At 44.9% G+C, this 22,958-nt stretch overlaps 1 protein-coding gene across 1 annotated transcript in view; it reads right to left on the bottom strand.

The window, feature by feature from the left end:
• Positions 1–17,637, bottom strand: part of LOC115206160 (delta and Notch-like epidermal growth factor-related receptor) — a 70,663-nt gene extending 53,026 nt beyond the window's left edge. The window contains 1 exon segment of the mRNA XM_029772811.1: positions 17,137–17,637. Coding sequence (XP_029628671.1) covers positions 17,137–17,436 — 300 coding nt within the window. The 5' untranslated portion in view covers positions 17,437–17,637.
• Positions 17,638–22,958: the final 5,321 nt, after the last annotated feature.

The raw sequence follows: 22,958 nt of genomic DNA, 5'->3' as shown, positions 1-22,958 counted from the left end.
TGAGGGTTCTAGTTCTCATCAACATGTCTAGTATAATCACTCATACTGTACAGTACTGTGAGGGTTCTAGTTCTCATCAACATGTATAGTATAATCACCATTACTGTACAGTACATTGAGGGATCTAGTTCTCTCTCTCTCCTGCATTTCATTCATTGGACAGTGCTGCATACATTGTGATGTTAGCTCCTCTCTGGCCTGGGACATCCACGGTTGCTCTCTGTCCAATCACATTTCTTCCCCTGCGGCATGTTTTGCCAGGTTGAATCCACGTCCATCGTCAAAGATGAATGTATTTTCAGTTTGCCTGGCTTCCATCTCCATTACTCTCTAAAATACAGTAAATCCACAGTTTTACAGTACTTTACATTATGCATAGCTGTGTATGTACTCTGTTTGGTTATTGAACAGACATATTGATACTGGAGTTCTTTACACGTTCACCGTTTCTCTCAAAGGGAACAGTGTACAACTGCTTCATCCTTATTTTATGTTTCTCTAGGACTCTGGCAATTGTCGTTGTGCTAACCGTTTTCACATTCCTAAAAGTGATCATGTCTCCCAGCACTCTGTCCCGAATTTCCCGCAGTTTTATTGCATTGTGACCAATTACCATGTCAACAATGGCAATTTCCTGCCGTCTGATAATATTCTGCCTCTCCCTCCTGTGGGAGGCAACCTTTGTATCCTACTGAAAAACAATCAATATATTTCAAAATGTCAGTACGTGTAAAAATGTGAACATACTGTATTGTACTGTAATATGTAGTTAAATTATCATTGAAGGATGCACATCTCACCTGTTGTTTTGCCGGAAAATTTGTACTATTGATGCAACTGTTGAACACTGCAGATTTGGTTGCACCCTTAAACCGGCCTCTCTTAAAGAGAGACCATGGTTTACAACATGGTCAATAATTGTGGCCCTTATCTCATCAGAGACCACCGCTCTTGGTATTCCTCTCCTTTGTCCTCCATGCATTCTCCCTCTCCCTGACACTCTTCTTTCCCCACCAACCTGTCTTCCTTGATCCATGTTTCTAAACTAAATCATTCCGAAGCCATCCTCTTTTGTCGGTTTGGTAACGAGACTAAAAACAGGACACTTGGGTAGGCTAACAGCTGAAATTGCAATCAGCTGTGTTAGGAATGATTAAATATTCTGCTGAGATGTTCTATACAGTGCCTTGCAAAAGTATTCATCTCCCTTGCCGTTTTTCCTATTTTGTTGCATTACAACCTCTAATTTAAATTGATTTTTATTTGGATTTCATGTAATGGACTGACACAAAATAGTCCAAATTGGTGAAGTGAAATGAAAAAAAAAATGTGTTTTTGTATTCACCCCCTTTGCTATGAAGCCCCTAAATAAGATCTGGTGCGACCAATTACCTTCAGAAGTCACATAATTAGTTAAATAACATCCACCTGTGTGCAAGCTAAGTGTCACATGGTCTCAGTATATATACACCTGTTCTGAAAGGCCCCAGAGTATGCAACATCACTAAGCAAGGGGCACCACCAAGGAAGCGGCACCATGAAGACCAAGGAGCTCTCGAAACAGGTTAGGGACAAAATTGTGGAGAAGTACAGATCAAGGTTGAGTTCTAAAAAAATATCCGAAACTTTGAACATCCCACAGATCACCATTAAATCCATTATAAAAAAATGGAAAGAATATGGCACCACAACAAACCTGCCAAGAGAGGGCTGCCCACCAAAACTCACGGACCAGGCAAGGATGGCATTAATCAGAGAGGCAACAAAGAGACCAAAGATAACCCTGAAGGAGCTGCAAAGCTCCACAGTGGAGACTGGAGTATCTGTCCATAGGACCACTTTAAGCCATACACTCCACAGAGCTGGGCTTTACGGAGGAGTGGCCAGAAAAAGCCATTGCTTAAAGAAGAAAATAAGCAAACACATTCTGTGTTCGCCATAAGGCATGTGGGAGACTCCCCAAACATATGGAAGAAGGTACTATGGTCAGATGAGACAAAAATGTAGCTTTTTGGCCATCAAGGAAAACACTATGTCTGACACAAATCCAACACCTCCCATCACCCCAAGAACACCATCCCATCACAGTGAAGCATGGGGGTGGTAGCATCATGCTGTGTGGATGTTTTTCATCAGCAGGGACTGGGAAACTGGTCAGAATTGAAGGAATGATGGATGGTGCTAAATACAGGGCAATTCTTGAGGGAAACCTGTTTCAGTCTTCAGGAGATTCGAGACTAGGATGGAGGTTTACCTTCCAGCAGGACAATGACCCTAAGCATACTGCTAAAGCAACACCCGAGTGCTTTAAGAGGAAACATTTAAATGTCTTGGAATGGCCTAGTCAAAGCCCAGACCTCAATCCAATTGAGAATCTGTAGTATGACTTAAAGATTGCTGTAGACCAGCAGAACCCATCCAACTTGAAGGAGTTGGAGCAGTTTTGCTTTGAAGAATGGGCAAAAATCCCAATGGCTAGATGTGCCAAGCTTATAGAGACATACCCCAAGAGACTTGCAGCTGTAATTTCTGCAAAAGGTGGCTCTACAAAGTGTTGACTTTGGAGGGGGGGTGAATAGTTATGCACACTCAAATGTTTTTTTTTTTGTTTTGTCTTATTTCTTGTTTGTTTCACAATAAAAAATATTTTGCATCTTCAAAGTGGTAGGCATGTTGTGTAAATCAAATGATACAAACTCCCCAAAAATCAATTTTAATTCCAGGTTGTAAGGCAACAAAATCTGAAAAATGCCAAGGGGGGTGAATACTTTCGCAAGCCACTGTATGTTTCAAACTAGTTAGTGCAGAAATGCACGACATTTGCCATCATTCTGTTTTTAATGTGTTTTTAACAGTTTTGGAGCATTTGAAACAGTGTGTTAGCATTTGAAAATGTGCTGCAAATATATAGTTTTGCAGGTGGTGGAGTATGAATGAGAAAAGAGTTCATGGATTTTGGAGAATGTGGTCATTGAATGCATTTTGTGTGAAAGCAATGAAAAATGATTCACAGTTTGGTCCACATACACTTCTGTTTCACTGACTGTGTGAAGAGTTTTGACAATGTGACTTCAGTTTTGACCAATGCATGTAAGCAATTGAAAAAAAATGTAATACCAGCCCTTGTGTCCTGTCTCCCTTCTTCCCTCCTCGTTTCCCCCCTCACTTTAACTCTTCCCCTCTTTCCTCAATTGTCGTGCTCTAGAGTTTCATCACCATGACTAAAAAGGCATCATGAGCATGATCAATCAACCCTCGTTAAAAATAACACATGTATACTGTAAGACATTCTTATGTAAGGATCCCTTACTCCTCTAATAGGTCACCACAAATTAGGTCACAATCCCACCCAATCAACACACATGTATATTACCAGCCAATAGAGAGGACCAAGAGGTATAACAATGGTGAAGGAGAGAGAAAGGGAGCAAGGTCGTGCAAGAAAGAAAGTGAGAAAGAGAGATGGGAGAGGATGAAAGAGGTAGACAGCAAGAGCGATAATTGAGAGTACAAAGAGAGAACGAGAGAGAACGAAAGAGAGAGATAACAGAGTAAGAGAGAGACAGAGGGAGAAAGAGGGGGTGAGGAAGAGAGAACAGAGGAAGAGAATTAGGAGATGAGGAGTTTAGGGGCGGGCTGTCAGCAGTGGTCTATTTATACCAAAGTCTGACATGTCTCTCTGGGCATAGTGTGGTGACCTCACAGGTCATTACCTGGCTATCTCTTTAGGCACACCATACTGGGGATAGCTAAATAGCAAGAGGTTGAATAAACCTATTTTGACTGGGGATGAAGTGTGTGTGTGTGTGTGTATGTGTGTGTGTGTGTGTGTGTGTGTGTGTTTGTGCATTTGAACAGAAGGACTTCAATGACTTTTGTGTCTTGCTTGTTTCTGTTTGCTACAGTTAATCAGTATGTAATATCCACACACCGTCAACACACGGTCATGCCCAGTCACTCCCTCCCAGAGCTCCTCTGCTAAATGGAGGAGAGCCAATCACAGCTGGCCTGGGTGAAGATCTATTTCATGCACCATAGTGATTGATATATGAGGTGCCTGTTCACTCTGACCTATATACCTACGCCTCCCTGCTGCCTGACAGACAGACAGAAAGTAAAAATACCACAAAAGAGCCCTGTTAAGCCTTAGCTTGTGTCATGTTGGTAACAATGATTCGGGAGACAGGCGCAGGAATGCGTAATAGTTTTTTTTATTATACCCCAAATGGCACACATACACAATCCATGTCTCAATTGTCTCAAGGCTTAAAAATCCTTATTTGACCTGTCCCTCCCCTTTATCTACATGGAAAGAGCAGGTGTTCATAGCGTTTTGGACACTCAGTGTTTATACAGTGCCTTCGGAAAGTATTCAGACCCCTTGAATTGTTCCACATTTTGTTACATTACAGCCTTATTCTAAAATGGATTAAATAAAACAATTTCCGGGGGGCGCTAGAGAGCGTGCTATGGAGTAGACGTGCTTTGCTAGAGCTCTGCTCAATTTTGAAACAAATTAATATTTATCTTAACCTCTCACAACCGATAACTTCAAACATTGTCTGGCAATATGACAAAGGGAAAAGGCACCAAGAAAGGGGGCGCTAAACAAGATCATTTGAATGAGATAGACAACGAACCAATTTCAACATCGCAGACCCACGAGGAGTTAGCTGAAGATGCTGTCTCCCAATAATTCCCCACAGAACCTACTCAAAGTGACCTACTGGCTGCCATAAACTCACTAAGCAAGAAGGTGGACACAAGGTTGGCTGATATCTCAAAGAGTATTGACTGAAACTGTGAAGACAACTAAGGGCAGGGTGCATGAGGTTGAGCAGACGACAGTTGATCACGAGGCCAGGCTACAGGACATAGAGAAAACCCTGAAAGCCCGATTGGAAATGCTCGAGTCGCATTCAAGACGCCAGAACATCCGAATATTTGGGATCCAGGTGGACACTGAGAAAGGGAAACCCACTGAATTTGTCTCGCGGGCTGATACCGTCATTGCTGGGGAGTGAACACTTCAAAACGGCCATCCTGATCGACCGTGCACACAGATCACAGGCAACGAAGCCGGCCAAGGGCGCGCCACCAAGGCCATTCATTGTACGGCTGCACTATCCCCAGACCAGGGATCTCATCCTCAAGCTGGCTAGTCGAAAGTTCCCCCTTAACTTTGTATTTGAAGGAGCAGATTGCCTTTTTCCTCGGAGCTAACGACACGGGTGATGTTGACGACTCCACCCTTCGGGAATCTCTGAAGGCTGTGATTAGAGATTACATGACTACTTATACATCAGAGAGGAAGAAACGCGCCAATACTAGGCTAAGAGAAATTGAAAGAGAGTTAGGGGAACAGGAGAACGTTTTCAGGACGAATTCGTTGAATGCAGTACTTGAGAATATCACAAAGTTGAAATATGAATACAATACCATCCTTTCGAAACGGGTGGGCTCTTTACTTGCTAGAACGCAATAAAGTTATTTTGAACTGGGTGACAAACCACATAAATTATTAGCAAGACAGCTATGGCATGTACAGGCATCTAGAGCTATTCACAAAATAAAAGACAAGAAGGGTAAAATAGTAACAGATCCGCAGGATATTAATAAATGCTTTGCGCAGTTTTACTCAGAGCTATATCAATCAAAATGTGATGCTACTGATCCGCAAACTATGGAACGCTTTCTCGCTGAATGTGAACTTCCTAAACTAGACAGGGGGGCAGCTGCTGCATTCCATGCTGGGATAACTGTAGAGGAAATTAACACAGCGATAGCACCATTTCCAAACAGCAAGGCCCCTGGGCCCGATGGATATGTAATATAATTCTCAAAGAAGTACTGCGCCAGTCTAGCTCCACTTATGTTGCGAATGTTTAAACAATCAAAAGAAAATGCCAAACTCCCACAAACACTGTATGAGTCTACAATAGCACTGATCTTGAAAAAATATAGAGATTCCATGGAGATGTCGTTACTCCCCATAGAAAATAAGGTGTTGACAAAGATATTGGCAAACCGATTGAAAAAAAAATATTTCTGACATCATACACCCTGACCAGACAGGTTTTATCCCGGGCCGACATATATACTACAATTTGAGACGCCTTTTCAACGTAATGTATCATGATCATAAAGTTGAGGCAGTGGTAATAGCTCTTGAAGCAGAGAAGGCATTTGATCATCAACTCATCCTTGACCGCTGGCTACGTCCCTTCCGTCTTCAAGAGAGCGAGAGTTGCACCCCTTCTCAAAAAACCTACACTCAATCCCTCCGATGTCAACAACTACAGACCAGTATCCCTTCTTTCTTTCCTCTCCAAAACTCTTGAGTGTGCCATCCTTGGCCAGCTCTCTTGCTATCTCTCTCAGAATGACCTTCTTGATCCAAATCAGTCAGGTTTCAAGACTGGTCATTCAACTGAGACTGCTCTCTCTGTGTCACGGAGGCTCTCCGCACTGCTAAAGCTAACTCTCTCTCCTCTGCTCTCATCCTTCTAGACCTGTCTGCTGCCTTTGATACTGTGAACCATCAGATCCTCCTCCACCCTCTCCGAGTTGGGCATCTCCTACGGCTCACTCTTGGATTGCGTCCTACCTGACAGGTCGCTCCTACCAGGTGGCATGGCGAGAATCCGTCTCCGCACCACTGGTGTCCCCCAGGGCTCAGTTCTAGACCCTCTCCTATTCGCCCTATACACCAAGTCACTTGGCTCTGTCATATCCTCACATGGTCTCTCCTATCATTGCTACGCAGACGACACACAATTAATCTTCTCCTTTCCCCCTTCTGATAACCAGGTGGCGAATCGCATCTCTGCATGTCTGGCAGACATATCAGTGTGGATGACGGATCACCACCTCAAGCTGAACCTCAGCAAGACGGAGCTGCTCTTCCTCCCGGGGAAGGACTGCCCGTTCCATGATCTCGCCATCACGGTTGACAACTCCATTGTGTCCTCCTCCCAGAGTGCTAAGAGCCTTGGCGTGACCCTGGACAACACCCTGTCGTTCTCCGCTAACATCAAGGCGGTGACCCAATCCTGTAGGTTCATGCTCTACAACATTCGTAGAGTACGACCCTGCCTCACACAGGAAGCGGCGCAGGTCCTAATCCAGGCACTTGTCATCTCCCGTCTGGATTACTGCAACTCGCTGTTGGCAGGGCTCCCTGCCTGTGCCATCAAACCCCTACAACTCATCCAGAATGCTGCAGCCCGTCTGGTGTTCAACCTTCCCAAGTTCTCTCACATCACCCCGCTCCTCCGCACACTCCACTGACTTCCAGTTGAAGCTCGCATCTGCTACAAGACCATGGTGCTTGCCTACGGAGCTGTGAGGGGAACGGCACCTCCGTACCTTCAGGCTCTGATCAGTCCCTACACCCAAAGAAGGGCACTGCGTTCATCCACCTCTGGCCTGCTGCCCCCCTACCTCTGCGGAAGCACAGTTCCCGCTCAGCCCAGTCAAAACTGTTCGCTGCTCTAGCACCCCAATGGTGGAACAAGCTCCCTCACGATGCCAGGACATCGGAGTCAATCACCACCTTCCGGAGACACCTGAAACCCCACCTCTTTAAGGAATACCTGGGATAAGATTAAGAAATCCTTCTAACCCCCCCCCAAAAAAAAGATATTGATGTACTATTGTAAAGTGGTTGTTCCACTGGATATCATAAGGTGAATGCTATATGACGTAAATGTAAATGATCAGATTCAGTGGAATTATATGATGTCGGTTCTGGAGCATTTTGGGTTTGGAAAGGAATTTATTAATTGGATAAGAATTATTTATGCACACCCAATGGCATCCGTGGTTCAGGAAATGTCGCAGTCATTCCGCCTGTTCAAGGGCTGCCAACAGGTGTGCCCTATTCGCTATGGCCATGGAACCCCTTGCTACTCGCATTCGTCCATGTGCCGATATAGCTCCGGTTAAAATAAAAGACACACAGCACAAAATGTCCCTATATGCAGATGATGTTCTTTTGTTTTTATCCAAGCCTAAAACTTATATCCCTCCCTTACTTAACTTGATAAATACATTCGGCTCCTTCTCTGGCTACAAGATAAACTGGCAAAAAAGCGAATTGATGCCGATATCACGGCCTGTGGATATGCAATTTCTGCAATCTACTCCAATTAGAACACTCCATTTAGAACAGTCTTGGCATTGTAGTGACAAGAGACCTTGATCAGCTATTGAAAGCGAATTGGGACGTGAACATTTATCAGCTTAAACAAAATATAGATTTTTGGAAAACTGCCTATCTCTTTGGTTGGTTGTATAAACGCTGTTAAAATGGTTGTCCTACCCAGGTTTCTTGACCTCTTCCAATGTCTACCCAATTTCATACCACAAAGCTATTTTAAGAAACTGGATTCTATAGTAATTCCATTTTTATGGCATAACAAGGCAGCCAGAATTTCAAAGAGGCATTTATGCAAGTACAAGATAGAGGGGGGCTTTGGCCTTCCTCACTTTAAACTGTATTATTGGGCTGCTAATCTGAACATTGTGTCTTTCTGGAGGGAAAGTTTACCTGGGATGCGACAGAATGATATGCCTTCATGGCTTTTGATTGAGCAGGCCTCCTGTCAACGTTCCTCACTCCCTGCACTTGTTAATAGTCCATCATGTATGAAAAAAGCCACTTATGACTCTAATCCAGTCATTTGTCACACTCTTAGGATCTGGAAACAGATTAGGTATTTTGTTAACATACCCACTGTATACATTGACAGCCCAATATGCCTGAATAATGCTTTCAACCCTGCATTGGATGATATGGTGTTTTCACAGTGGAGGGAGAAGGGGAATTACAGGGTAAGTTTAACATGCCAACAACACATTTTTTTCAGATATCTCCAAATCAGGAATTTCTTAAGGACACATATCCACAGTATGGCATTAAGCCAGATAATCCTACATTAGATAGCCTGATCCTTGTCAAACCCCATTCAAAAGGGTCGGTCTCTAGACTGTATGATGTGCTACAGGCCCACATAGAGGTATCCACAGACACTATTAAAAGGGCTTGGGAACAAGAACTTGGTTCAGAAATCTCAGATGAGGACTGGGTAGAGGCTCTTAGGAATATAAACCACAGTTCAGTGAATATCAGACACAACCTTGTACAGTTTAAGGTGATACACAGGTTACATTATTTAAAAGTAAAACTGCATAAAATATTCCCGGACACCTCATCACTGTGTGAGAGGTGCAAGCAGGATGAGGGGACGTTGACCCACTTATTTTGGACATGTCCTAAGTTACATGCTTACTGGGCTCTCATTTTTGATTACTTATCTTATGCCTTTGATAGAGTTATAGCCCCAGACCCATTGATTTGGTTACAGTTGATGGGAAAAACCAGGAGGGGAAGGCTGTCTCTCTTTGTACTCTATTAGCCAAAAGGCTCATATTGCAATTTTGGAAATTGGAGACTGTACCTACCTTTGAAATGTGGTTACGGGATTTAGGGAATGTAATACATATGGAAAATATTTGATACAATACCTCCAATAGAAGTCCAAGTGTTTTAAGACTTTTCTGGTTACTACATGAGTCCATATGTGTTATTTCATAGAGTTGAAGTCTTCACTATTATTCTACAAGGTAGAAAATAGTAAAAAAAGAAAGAAAGAAAGAAAAACCCATGAATGAGTAAGGGCGTGTACATTTTTTTGACTGGTACTTTATATACACAACTCAAGTAGATGTTTCACTTTGGAATTATCTATCCAAACGTCTTCAGGTTACAAGCGATGAAATCAATTTCCTGTTAATCAAGATATTAAGTTCATTCCAAAGCAATAAATAAGGACTGGTGCACTTTACAAAATAGATGGCATCATGAGGCAGGAAAATTATGTGGATATATTGAAGCAACATCTCAAGACATCAGTCAAGAAGTTAAAGCTTGGTCGCAAATGGGTCTTCCAAATGGACAATGACCCCAAGCATACTTCCAAAGTTGTGGCAAAATGGCTTAAGGACAACAAAGTCAAGGTATTGGAGTGGCCATCACAAAACCCTGACCTCAATCCTATAGAACATTTGTGGGCAGAACTGAAAAGGCATGTGTGAGTAAGGAGGCCTACAAACCTGACTCAGTTACACCAACTCTGTCAGGAGGGCCAAAATTCCCCCAACATAGTGTGGGAAGCTTGTGGAAGACTACCTGAAACGTTTGACATAAGTTAAACAATTTAAAGGCAATGCTACCAAATACTAATTGAGTGTATGTAAACTTCTGACCCACTGGGAATGTGATGAAAGAGATAAAAGCTGAAATAATTCATTCTCTCTACTATTATTCTGACATTTCACATTCTTAAAATAAAGTGGTGATCCTAACTGACAGGGAATTTTTACTAGGATTAAATGTCAGGAATTGTGAAAAACGGAGTTTGAATGTGTTTGGCTAAGGTGTATGTAAACTTCAGACTTCAACTGTATGTCTGCCTGCTTGCCCTTGTGATCCTGTATGGCTCAGTTGGTAGCTCATGGCATTAGCAACGTCAGGGTTGTGGGTTCAATTCCCGGGGCCATCCATATGTAAAATGTAGGCACATACGACTGTAAGTCCTTTTGGATAAAAACATCTGCTACATGGCATATATATATATAAAGTGTCTGTCTGTCTCCTCATGGGGCCTCTTTCATCGTCTGCCATCGACACCGCAGATGGAGTGTTTGGTATCTGAGGTAAAACAACAGGCCTCCTTTAGATTAAGCCCCCATTTAGTGTCTCAGGGACTCAGCAAAGCTGTTCAGGACGTACTCCAATACACAGAACATACTGGGTATCGTCACACACCGCCTCATTAAATGCTGTTTTGCTGACTGATAAACTGTCTGCGGCTCAGATCTGTGTGTGTGTCTGCATGCCTGTCAATGTTTCTTTGTGTGGTAACTATAACTCAGTGGAGACGGCAGGCATAATTTGGCTGCACTGTTGCTAAGAGACACCCTCCCCGGGAAGAACGAAGGGCAAAAGTATAGGTGAGGATGACACACACTCGCTGGTGGTATCAGTCTCCGCACACGCACGCACGCACGCACGCACACACACACACACACACACACACACACACAGGTAACCACAATATGACTGATGATTATTAGGAGGCATATATACTAATGACCATGATGGACGGAGGGTAAAGGGTGAGTACGTGCTAAGTAAGAGCAGCATGCGTTTTACCCCCAGCCTTGTGACGCAAAGCCTAGGGCTGTAGAGGATATAAATAGCACTTAGGACAGACAGAGCAGAATCCTAAACACACCAGGCAAAAGAGCCTTTCTCTATCTAGGACAGAGCAACAAGACAAATCTCTATGTCAACAGACAAAAAGAGTAATCTTCTCTTTGGTCCTCCCGCACCCGAACTGACATTGACCTGACAACAGCACCAATAGAGGATGAGACCAGAAAGGATAGGGTGGTGTCTGAGTTTCAGATCAGCTGGAGCTTTAGCCAAATTCCCTAACGTTTGTCATTGAATAATAGAGAAGTCTGGCAACCAGGTCATATTGGGATGGGTTGTGAGGTTGCCAGGTTGGATTCGGCTTATTGTAGCACAAGACCACAGAGCCTATTAATTAAGGTTGGCAATGAAGGCCATATTGACCCCATCTATATGCATAGAACTCTCTCAGCCACAACATTTCCTCTAGATCAAAAGGGCAGGTGATGTGTGTTGTGGAAATGAGCAAGGCAATTGGCCGAGTGAGCACTCTCCTCTTCAGAGAAATATGGGCCACATCAGATCGAGAGGACATCACACTGAATATGAAATTATTGATGATTGATGATGGCAAAAAAAGGTTATTCATCGTATTCGGTGACAGATACTGCATTGTTGGTATGTATATTTCTGGGTTCTTCGAAATTAGCATTAACAACATCATTTTTTCTGATCTGCACATTCGCTAGGATACCAGGATGTATAAAGAAATTACTGCCTAAAATACGAGCTTCTATATGCCAAACTAAACAAACACGGCTGACAGAAAAAAAGAGGGGATATGATACTTCAGAGTGAGATAAACTCAGATAAAGAGGGCAAGAGGGAGAGATGAAATGAAAGGAAGAAAATGTAGAGAGCGAGACAAGGAGAGTAGAATACCCAAGGGGTGCTGTAGTCTACAATGTTCCATGCTGCTGTTCTATTTCTTGTAGGACAAATGGGTGAGTGACAGGAGGAGACCGTCTGCAGAGCTGCAGGGCTGTAGAACGAGGTGTTTCAGTCCAGAACTGTCAGTCTGCAGCTGTCTGCCTGCCCTTCCTGCTGCTAATGTTCAGGGGGATACTAGGACTGTATAGATCAACCTTACCTAACACCGTGGACCCACTACAATTTGCATACCACCCAAAGAGATCCACGGGTGATGCAACCGCCATTGCGCAGCACTCTGCCCCATCCCACCTGGACAAGAGGAATACTGTCATTAAGCTCAGGGCCAACTGGATCCTGGACTTCCTGACGGGCAGACCCCAGGTGGTGAGGGTAGGTAACAACATTTCCGCCATGCTGACCCTCAACACGGGGGCCCCCCATAGATGCGTGCTCAGCCCCCTAAGTTGTCCGCATGCTTCCCAGCTAAAGCAGGTCGGAAGAGTTTGTGCATATATTATGGCGACATTTTGTGACGTTTTTGTTTGTTTTGGACTATGGTAAGTTTTTTTGGGGCTGTTCAGGCACACAACATTTATTCTAGAGGCAAGCAGAAGTCGGTATACGAAGTCGGTAGCCGAAGTCGGTAGTCAAAGTCTTCGCCCTTTCGTCAGTGATTGGTCAACAGTAGGAATTCTTCAATAATGTCATTCAAAGAGAGACGGCTTGTTATCATGAACATTTCTTCATTGATTAATACTGCACCAAACATCTTCATTAGATGTAAAATTGCGCAACTAAGATATACTCGGCAAAAACGTCAAAATGAATGACAGATTTCTTGAATTATCTTAGATGAATTCTGACTAGTGTATACTGGTTTTCCAAGCAAAGGTATTTTAAGGGAGTATGCGATCACTCTTGTTCGGTTCGCCTATCCGACTTCGGCTAGGTGCCAGCCAAGCTGAAGCGTACTGACTCCTTTAGAGACTGTTTGCACTGACTCTCCACACATCCAACCTTTACACACAAGCACGCACAAGCACGCACACACACACAGACCACAGTTGACCAGCAGGGGGAGAGAGTGAGCATGACCATCTCCTGTTCAACCTGCTGATTCTCTCTCAGACCGCAAGCAGTCTTATCTGGCTTATCACCACTGGAATAAAACAACATCAATTCTAATCCAAACATTATGATCTGATGATAAAGATGACGCCGTCTCCCAAAACACAACACCGTAGTACTCCCCCTGCAGTGTTCGGATAAAAAGCTGTGTGGGTATTACCATATTCCTCGTGGCCTCTATCTTTCTCCTCCCCTAACAAGCAGGGGATATCAAAGCAGCTCAGACTGAGACCAAAGGGCTGTGTGGCGATGCACCTTGAGCTCTCCTTAACTGGATGGCGCTGAAACGCTAGAAAATACACCGTAGCTCTGTATCTGCAGCAGCCCAGAGACTATGAGAGGCACAAGCAGATCACAACCACCACTCACTATGGGACAGTTCCTTCTCCTAGTATCCCACATGTTAGTATTCTGCAGGACCCTGTGCATAGGAGAGGGTACTGAGGGGGACTGAGTGACCCCCCTCCCCCCCCCCTCCCGGTGGTGAGGGGGACTGAGGAGCAGCAGGTAACCGTTATGGGTGCTGGGAGGGTTGGGGGAGTGCTAAAAAAAGGTGCTATCTATAACCTAAAAGGGTTCTTTGGCTGTCCCCATAGGAGAACCCGTCGAAGAACCCTTTTGGGTTCCATGTAAAACCGTTTTAACAGAGGGTTCTACCTGGAACCAAAAAAAAAGGTTATCCTTTGTGGACAGCCAAAGAAGCCTTTTTGAACCCTTTTTTCTAAGAATGTAGGGTGCACAAACTCCTCTCAACCTCGAGATTCCGAAAACATTCAAAGCTGTGATACACAACGCCCTTAACTAGTGGTTCTGGATAAATAGAGCCACCTGCCACTGGAATCAGCTAAAACAGTTTCCATTAATGATAAGCCTCCACACAATCTCCAGAAAAGTGCAGAGCTCAAACGAAATCCTCGCTAGGAATCATTGGAAGTGAGTGACCTCATAGAGAGGTATACTTTGTAATGGTAAACACAAAATACTCATAGAGAGGTATACTTTGTAATGGTAACACAAAATACTCATAGAGAGGTATACTTTGTAATGGTAACACAAAATACTCATAGAGCGGTATACTTTGTAATGGTAACACAAAATACTCATAGAGAGGTATACTTTGTAATGGTAAACACAAAATACTCATAGAGAGGTATACTTTGTAATGGTAACACAAAATGCTGGAGCAATGAGATTAAGTGAACCCAGCTCAACACTCCACTGTTCACCGTCTCATAATGCTGAAAGGCTGAACAATCCAATAAGAGCTGCTTGTGTGCTCGTCTTTAGGGAGTGAATCACTCTACAGACTCCCTGACACTGACACACAACCTGATTGTAGAGGATCTTAGCACATCTATCAGAGCACAACCGGTCTTTTAATAATGAATAAGCCTGGGCCCTGGAGACTCATGGGCAAATAACTTACACAAGCAGGAGAAATCTCACCTGGCGACAAGGAACAAACCCTATAGGACCAGCTAAGAGCTATAGGTACACACTGGAGTGGGTAGAGGTTCAGGTAAACAAACAACAACACTTGATTCCCACTATATGGCCGACCTGAACCTTACTGTGCTGGCTCGGATATCTTATTTTCACATTGTCCTTTCCAGTACGATTCCAGCAACTATGGTGTATGCATATCCTGGCCAGCCCAGCACAGCTCCTCTGTGCTTGATTTGTGAAAATAGACTGGTTTAATTAGATTAAACTAGATTAGACTAGATACCCAGTCTCTCCATAGCTCCCATCTGAACCAGTTCAGGATGATACATGATGTTTTAAATATATGTATATATATATATATTTAACTAGGCAAGTCAGTTAAGCACAAATTCTTATTTACAATGGACTGCCTACCCGGGGCAAACCCGGATGATGCTGGGCCAATTGTGCGCCGCCCTATGGGACTCCCAATCACAGCCGGATGTGATACAGCCTGGATTCAAACCAGGGAATGTAGTGACACCTCTTGCACTGAGATGCAGTGCCTTAGACCGCTGCGCCACTCGGAAGACTCTGACACTATCGAACAATGGCACATCCTCCGAGAACAAATCTCACCTTCTTCTCCGACTCTCCAGCACGGATTTAGTCTCCTAAACTCTTGAACTCCTTTGATAAAATGGACAAACGATTCCTTTAGGATAGGATGTTTGACTGATTCCCTCACAGTTTCTTATTGTCAGTCACTTTCTCTATCTCCCCCTCTCTCTCCATCTCTCTCGCTTTCTATTTCACATTTTTCTTTCTCCATCTCCCTCCCCTCCCTCTCGCTTTCCCTCTCTCTCTCTTGCTTTCTCTCTCTCTCCCCAGCTCCATCTGTGGTGCGAGTCTGACGCACGGAGGAAGGACGCAAACAGCCAGTGTGTCCCGCCGACAAAACAGGTTGCTTACCGAATCCCTATTGACTGCTGCTCAAGTTGCCATGGAGAAAGAGGGGATGAGTGGGACAGGGAAAGAAAAATCAATTACTCCCCAAAGAGTTGCTCTCATAGGCTGTGGACCTGTGGCGTGGAGGAGCGGAGTGGTTGTGACAGTAACAAACGGCAACTGATGCCCTCTCCATTTCTATTCCAGGAGTGGGAAACAAGGACAGCCAAGATACAGTAATAAGGTCCCTGAGTCACCTTGGTAGTTTGATTATGAGATACAAAGACACTGGCTGCTGTTTGTCGTTTGTGGATGCACTCTCATACACCAGAATGAGTCAGACAGAGGCCTCACAGACTGAATCCTATTGCTACTGTAACTACCGCAGTATTCACTACATGCAGTGAATAGTTGAGTCAACTCTGAGTCTCCTTGAGGAATACTACACAGAACTGGGTTAGGTAGGATTGAAATGCTAAACACATTCTGCTATTTAGGTCATTCTGACTAGTGGTATGTGAAGCAAGGACATTGGACTTTTCCATAGGAAAAAAGCCCAACCATTCAGGTCATTCACTCAGACGTGTCATCACACGTGTCATTAATTCAAGCGCATCACCTCTACCACTGGCAAAGATGGTAAAGTTGTTTGAATAACTGGTCAAGTTATTTTCTCGCTGATGTAAGGAATCGTCACAAAATTCAAGAGGGTCAAAACCCAATTTTCACTAGGAAAAGTCAATGGTTATTGAATGACAACCATACCGATCGTAGGAGAGTTCTCTATAATAGAATAAATGGCCCAATCAATGCCAATTGTTGTAGGCCACACACACACACACACACACACACACACACACACACACACACACACACACAACCCCCATGTTTGATTTACTATCCTTGTGGGGACCAAAAAATTGATTCTCATTCAAAATCCTATTTTCCTTAACCCCTAACCTTAAACCTAACGCTAAACCTAACCCTTAACATAACCCTAACCTTAACCCTAACCCCGAACCCCTAAGCCTAACCCTAAACTTAACCCCTAAGCCTAAAATTGACTGTCTCCTTATGTGGAACAGTGAAATGTCAGAATTTTTCTTGTTTTACTATCCTTGTGTACCAAACACACACACACAAATACACAGAATATTGTATTTCAATGTATTTCATTGACACCGTCAGTTTTCAGGCTGATGAACCACATGCCTCTAACTATGAACAACTCAATAATACTCCTGCTCAGCCTGTGACACTTGGTTGTCTCCTACTCCGCTACTCCTCTCTACTAATGTTGACACAGCAACGCAACACTCCTCTTCACGTCTCGCTCACAGCACATGCTCCCATTAAAAACCATCTCCAAGGGGGAAGAGAGAAGAGAAGTGCACATTATGTTGTATCGATATCAACAGTCCAAATATAATAGAACCAAGCAGATTCATATCAGACAGACAGACAGACAGACAGACAGGTACAGGCAGGTGGGTGGGGCTCACCTCACAGTTGCGTCCGGTGAAGCCGGAGGTGCAGGTGCAGCTGTAAGCCCAGGTGTTGGGCAGAGTGTCCTCTGTCTCCGGGTCGGAGGGCTGGGCCGAGCAGGCGCCTCCGTTGAGACAGGGCCATCCCTCGCAGGGGTCAGGCAGGGGAGTGGCCTGGGTGGGGTCAGCCTCAGCCGGGGCAGCCGCCTCCGAAGCAGGGGGCTCCAGATCAAGGGGGGAGGAGAAACTCCCACCCCCGGCACTCAGAAGAAGCAGGAGGAGGTAGAGGGGGCGCTGCGCGGGCACAGGCATCCTCATCTTCTCTTATGTACGTGTAAACCTTATTTGTCTCTCCCTCTCTGCGCTCTCTGTTCCTCTTAGCTCTGGCTCAGTGAGTAAGCTGCTGGTCGCTCTGCTATCTGTGTTTGTGGATGAGGGAGCTGAATGGAGAGTGTGTGAGTGTGAGAGGCAGGCTGGTAGGAATGCTGTAGACTGGCTGTGTGCACTGCGACTGAGCAAGCGAGCTGACTGGCTGACGAGGAGACGGAGGAGGGGGCTAGCTCCCGCCATCGCTCTTATTCATTGTGACGACAGACGACGACACTCTCTCTCTCGCCCTATCTCCCGCACGCACACATACAAACACACAGCTGCGAGCACACATGCACAAGGAAGCACGCACACACACAGTGCCATCATTCATACCCTCTCCTTGGACCTGGCATGCGCATTTCTACTAGTTTTACCCCAAAGTTTCAGCTAAATAAATCTGGTCACAATTCACATTTGGAATGTTGCAAAGTATGTCCTTTTCAAAGCACTAAAACTGCACCACATAAGAGACATTCAGCAGTGCAAGTGGGGACACATCCCCATCTGCTACATTGGAATCAGAGCTACAATCCAAGTGGGGACACATCCCCATCTGCTACATTGGAATCAGAGCTACAATCCATCACGGAAACAAAAAATATTAACTACTGGAACCAAGACTTAAAAATAACAAATATTGGCACAAGATGGAGGGATTGTTGGAACATAACTAACGAAATGACAGTTAATGAAAATGTTCCCTTAATCCAGTATTATACAAGAAACAATTCACAAACTCTACAGCACAGCAACAGTCATGTTTTAAATGTAAAACTAACAATGACTCAATAACCCATGCATTCTGGGAATGCTATAAAGTCCAAAAGCTATGGGCGGAGCTAGAAAGTTGGCTGTCAGAAGTATTACAATGTAAATGTACTTTTAATCCGTCTGTCCGCATATTTCAAGACGTCATATGAGGGTGCAGTGAGATACCCGACAGGTTGAGCAATACTCTTCTTGTCAATTATCCTGAAAAAACTGATACTTAAACACTGGGAATCAACCAATCCTCCATTGTTAAGACAATGGAAAAATCATATGCTTCATGATCTAAATATTGAAAGAGCGTGGGCGATGGAGAGGAACGCAATTTGAGGACATGTGGCGGAGAGAAGTGCAGGCACTGGAGATAGGGGGGAGAACAGGTGGGTCTGGGCAGGTGTGATGTCATTGATGTTTGTGTTCATCTGTATGTTGTCTTTTGAAGGTTTACGTTTTGTATTGTATGAAAAATGAAAAGAAAAAATGTGTACAGAAAAAAGGAATCAGAGCAAAAATCCAAACTATACCCCCTCTCTTCAAATACTCTCAATTACTCAGCAACCAGTTTCCATGGCGATCCCTAGGTACCTGAACACTTCATTATAGCTGTAATGTCTGTGACTCTTGTGTCTCTCCATCACATTCAGAGGTTAGCCCAGAGGTCAGTTCATGAACTACTGTACTTCTCACCATGCTCATCCATCAAACTCTGCCTATGAATGGTTCTAAACATCTTCAAGGAGTAATAAAACCTTAGCAAGTTACAAGAATCAAAATAAATACATTTGCATAATAAATATAACACACAGGTTATGAGCATTCTCTCAATCAGGAGTTTTAGAAGTCTAACTGAACCGTTCCCCAAAGACCAAAGTCTTCAAGAGAGCGAGAGTTGCACCCCTTCTGAAAAAACCTACACTCGATCCCTCCCATGTCAACAACTACAGACCAGTATCCCTTCTTTCTTTTCTCTCCAAAACTCTTGAACGTGCCATCCTTGGCCAGCTCTCCTGCTATCTCTCTCAGAATGACCTTCTTGATCCTAATCAGTCAGGTTTCAAGACTGGGCATTCAACTGAGACTGCTCTTCTCTGTGTCACGGAGGCTCTCCGCACTGCTAAAGCTAACTCTCTCTCCTCTGCTCTCATCCTTCTAGACCTATCTGCTGCCTTTGATACTGTGAACCATCAGATCCTCCTCTCCACCCTCTCCGAGTTGGGCATCTCCGGCGCGGCCCACGCTTGGATTGCGTCCTACCTGACAGGTCGCTCCTACCAGGTGGCGTGTCGAGAATCTGTCTCCGCACCACGCGCTCTCACCACTGGTGTCCCCCAGGGCTCTGTTCTAGGCCCTCTCCTATTCTCGCTATACACCAAGTCACTTGGCTCTGTCATATCCTCACATGGTCTCTCCTATCATTGCTATGCAGACGACACACAATTAATCTTCTTCTTTCCCCCTTCTGATAACCAGGCGGCGAATCGCATCTCTGCATGTCTGGCAGACATATCAGTGTGGATGACGGATCACCACCTCAAGCTGAACCTCGGCAAGACGGAGCTGCTCTTCCTCCCGGGGAAGGACTGCCCGTTCCATGATCTCGCCATCACGGTTGACAACTCCCTTGTGTCCTCCTCCCAGAGTGCTAAGAACCTTGGCGTGATCCTGGACAACACCCTGTCGTTCTCCACTAACATCAAGGCGGTGACCCGATCCTGTAGGTTCATGCTCTACAACATTCGCAGAGTACGACCCTGCCTCACACAGGAAGCGGCGCAGGTCCTAATCCAGGCACTTGTCATCTCCCGTCTGGATTACTGCAACTCGCTGTTGGCTGGGTTCCCTGCCTGTGCCATTAAACCCCTACAACTCATCCAGAACGCCGCAGCCCGTCTGGTGTTCAACCTTCCCAAGTTCTCTCACGTCACCCCGCTCCTCCGCTCTCTCCACTGGCTTCCAGTTGAAGCTCGCATCCGCTACAAGACCATGGTGCTTGCCTACGGAGCTGTGAGGGGAACGGCACCTCCATACCTTCAGGCTCTGATCAGGCCCTACACCCAAACAAGGGCACTGCGTTCATCCACCTCTGGCCTCCCTACCTCTGAGGAAGCACGGTTCCCGCTCAGCCCAGTCCAAACTGTTCGCTGCTCTGGCACCCCAATGGTGGAACAAGCTCCCTCACGACGCCAGGACAGCGGAGTCAATCACCACCTTCCGGAGACACCTGAAACCCCACCTCTTTAAGGAATACCTGGGATAGGATAAAGTAATGCTTCTAACCTCCCCCCCCTTAAAAGATTTAGATGCACTATTGTAAAGTGGTTGTTCCACTGGATATCATAAGGTGAATGCACCAATTTGTAAGTCGCTCTGGATAAGAGTGTCTGCTAAATGACTTAAATGTAAATGTAATGTAAATGACTAAGGTGTGTCCCAAATGGCACCCTCCTACTACTTATAGTGGCCTATGGGCTCTGGTCAAAAGTTGTGCGCTATGTAGGGAATAGGGTGCCATTTAGGAAGTACAGTAAATATACCCTCTACATGACTACCTGAATTGAATCTCAAGGTTGGTATGATTCATGACCTTCATTTCGGTAAGTAAAACGTCTTCGCAGGCAGCTACCTCCGAAAGTGTTTCCATTGCCATGTCATGTGACCATGCGGTGTGGTCGATATAAAGCACGGTTGTCGTTAACCTTAATAGCCCGTCAGCCCACCCAAGTCCCAACTCTCCCATTTCCATGATGAGTCTTCACACAGGCCAGTAAATCTGTCAGCTCAATCACTTTACTCATCTCACAGAGAGCCAGGTACTGTGTTGTAGCCAAATGATCAGCTAGCTGACTGGACTCGGCCCCTCACACACTATACATATCCACTGGGCCTAAGTAGGATGTAGATGGGGTGTGCAATATGGATGTGCATGAAAACAGTGCAATTACAGGCAGCAGTTACAGGGATACCTTGGATCCCTTGGTTATTTTTAAAAGTATGCTTTGGCAATTCAGTGACATCATTTGACATAAGCTAAGGACCCTGGGACTAAACACCTCCCTCTGCAACTGGATCCTGGACTTCCTGACGGGCCGCCCCCAGATGGTAAGGGTAGGTAACAACACATCCACCACGCTGATCCTCAACACAGGGGCCCCTCAGTGGTGCGTGCTCAGTCCCCTCCTGTACTCCCTGTTCACTCATGACTGCATGGCCAGGCACGACTCCAACACTATCATTAAGTTTGCTGATGACACAACAATGGTAGGCCTGATCACCGACAACAATGAGACAGCCTATAGGAGGAGGTCAGAGACCTGGCAGTGTGGTGCCAGGACAACAACCTCTCACTCAACGTGATCAAGACAAAGGAGATGATTGTGGACTACATTAAAAAGAAGACCGAGCACAACCCCATTCTCATTGACAGGGCTGCCGTGGAGCAGGTTGAGAGCTTCAAGTTCCTTGGTGTCCACATCACCAACAAACTAACATGGTCCAAGCACACCAAGACAGTCGTGAAGAGGGCACGAAAAAACCTATTCCCCCTCAGGAGACTGAAAAGATTTGGCATGGGTCCTCAGATCCTCAAAAGGTTCTACAGCTACACCATCGAGAGCATCCTGACTGGTTGAATCACTGACTGGTATGGCAATTGCTCCCCCCCGACCGCAAGGCACTACAGAGGGTAGTGCAAACAGTCCAGTACATCACTTGGGCCAAGCTTCCTCCCATCCAGGACCTCTATACCAGGCGGTGTCAGAGAAAGGACCTAAAAATTGTCAGACTCCAGCCGCCGTAGTCAGACTGTTCTCTCTGCTACCGCACGGCAAGCAGAACTGGAGCGCCAAGTCTAGGTCCAAGAGGCTTCTAAACAGCTTCTACCCCCAAGCCATAAGACTCCTAAACATCTAATCAAATGGTTAGCCAGACTACTTGCATTGCCCCCCCTACACCACTGCTACTCTGTTATCTATGCATAGTCACTTTAACTATGTACATTTTACCTCAACTAACCGGTGCCCCCGCACATCGACTCTGTACAGGTAACCCCCTGTATATAGTCTTGGTACTGTTATTTTACTTTTTACTTTGATTTCTTATTCTTTTTTAAACTGCATTGTTGGTTAAGGGATTGTAAGTAAGCATTTCACTCTAGGTCTACCTACACCTGTTGTATGCGGCGCATGTGACTAATCAAATTTGATTTGATTTGACAAAGACATTTCTTCTACATTATTTCCTTTTTGTAAGAAATTATGCAGAGTTGAGTTAGTTGTGCGCTGCATGTGAAACTGGGGGCACACAGCAGTGAACCCTGTAAGCCTTTGCGGTATCTCCAAATCCTCACTACCCATTTACCCCAACAAAAAAAGATTTTTGTAACTGCAGTCAACAATGGTATTTTGGTCAGAGTAATTGCAGTTGACCTGCACTGCAGTAAACATTTATTTTGGAGGCAGTATTTACCTCCTAGTTACTTTATTTGTTACCTTTCAGTTAAGAACAAATTCTTATTGACAATGAGGGCCTACCGGGGAACAGTGGGTTAACTGCCTTGTTCAGGGGTAGAACGAGATTTTTACCTTGTCAGCTCAGGGAATCGATCCAGCCACCTTTCGGTTACAGTCCCAACACTCTGACCACTAGTCTACCTGCCGCCCCAGATGTTCTGCAGTATTACTGCATGCTGACTGCAATCTTTT

Source organism: Salmo trutta, chromosome 13 (assembly GCF_901001165.1).
Source record: "Salmo trutta chromosome 13, fSalTru1.1, whole genome shotgun sequence".
In the NCBI taxonomy this organism is placed as follows: Eukaryota; Metazoa; Chordata; class Actinopteri; order Salmoniformes; family Salmonidae; genus Salmo; species Salmo trutta.
This window is presented reverse-complemented; position numbering and strand designations above follow the sequence as displayed.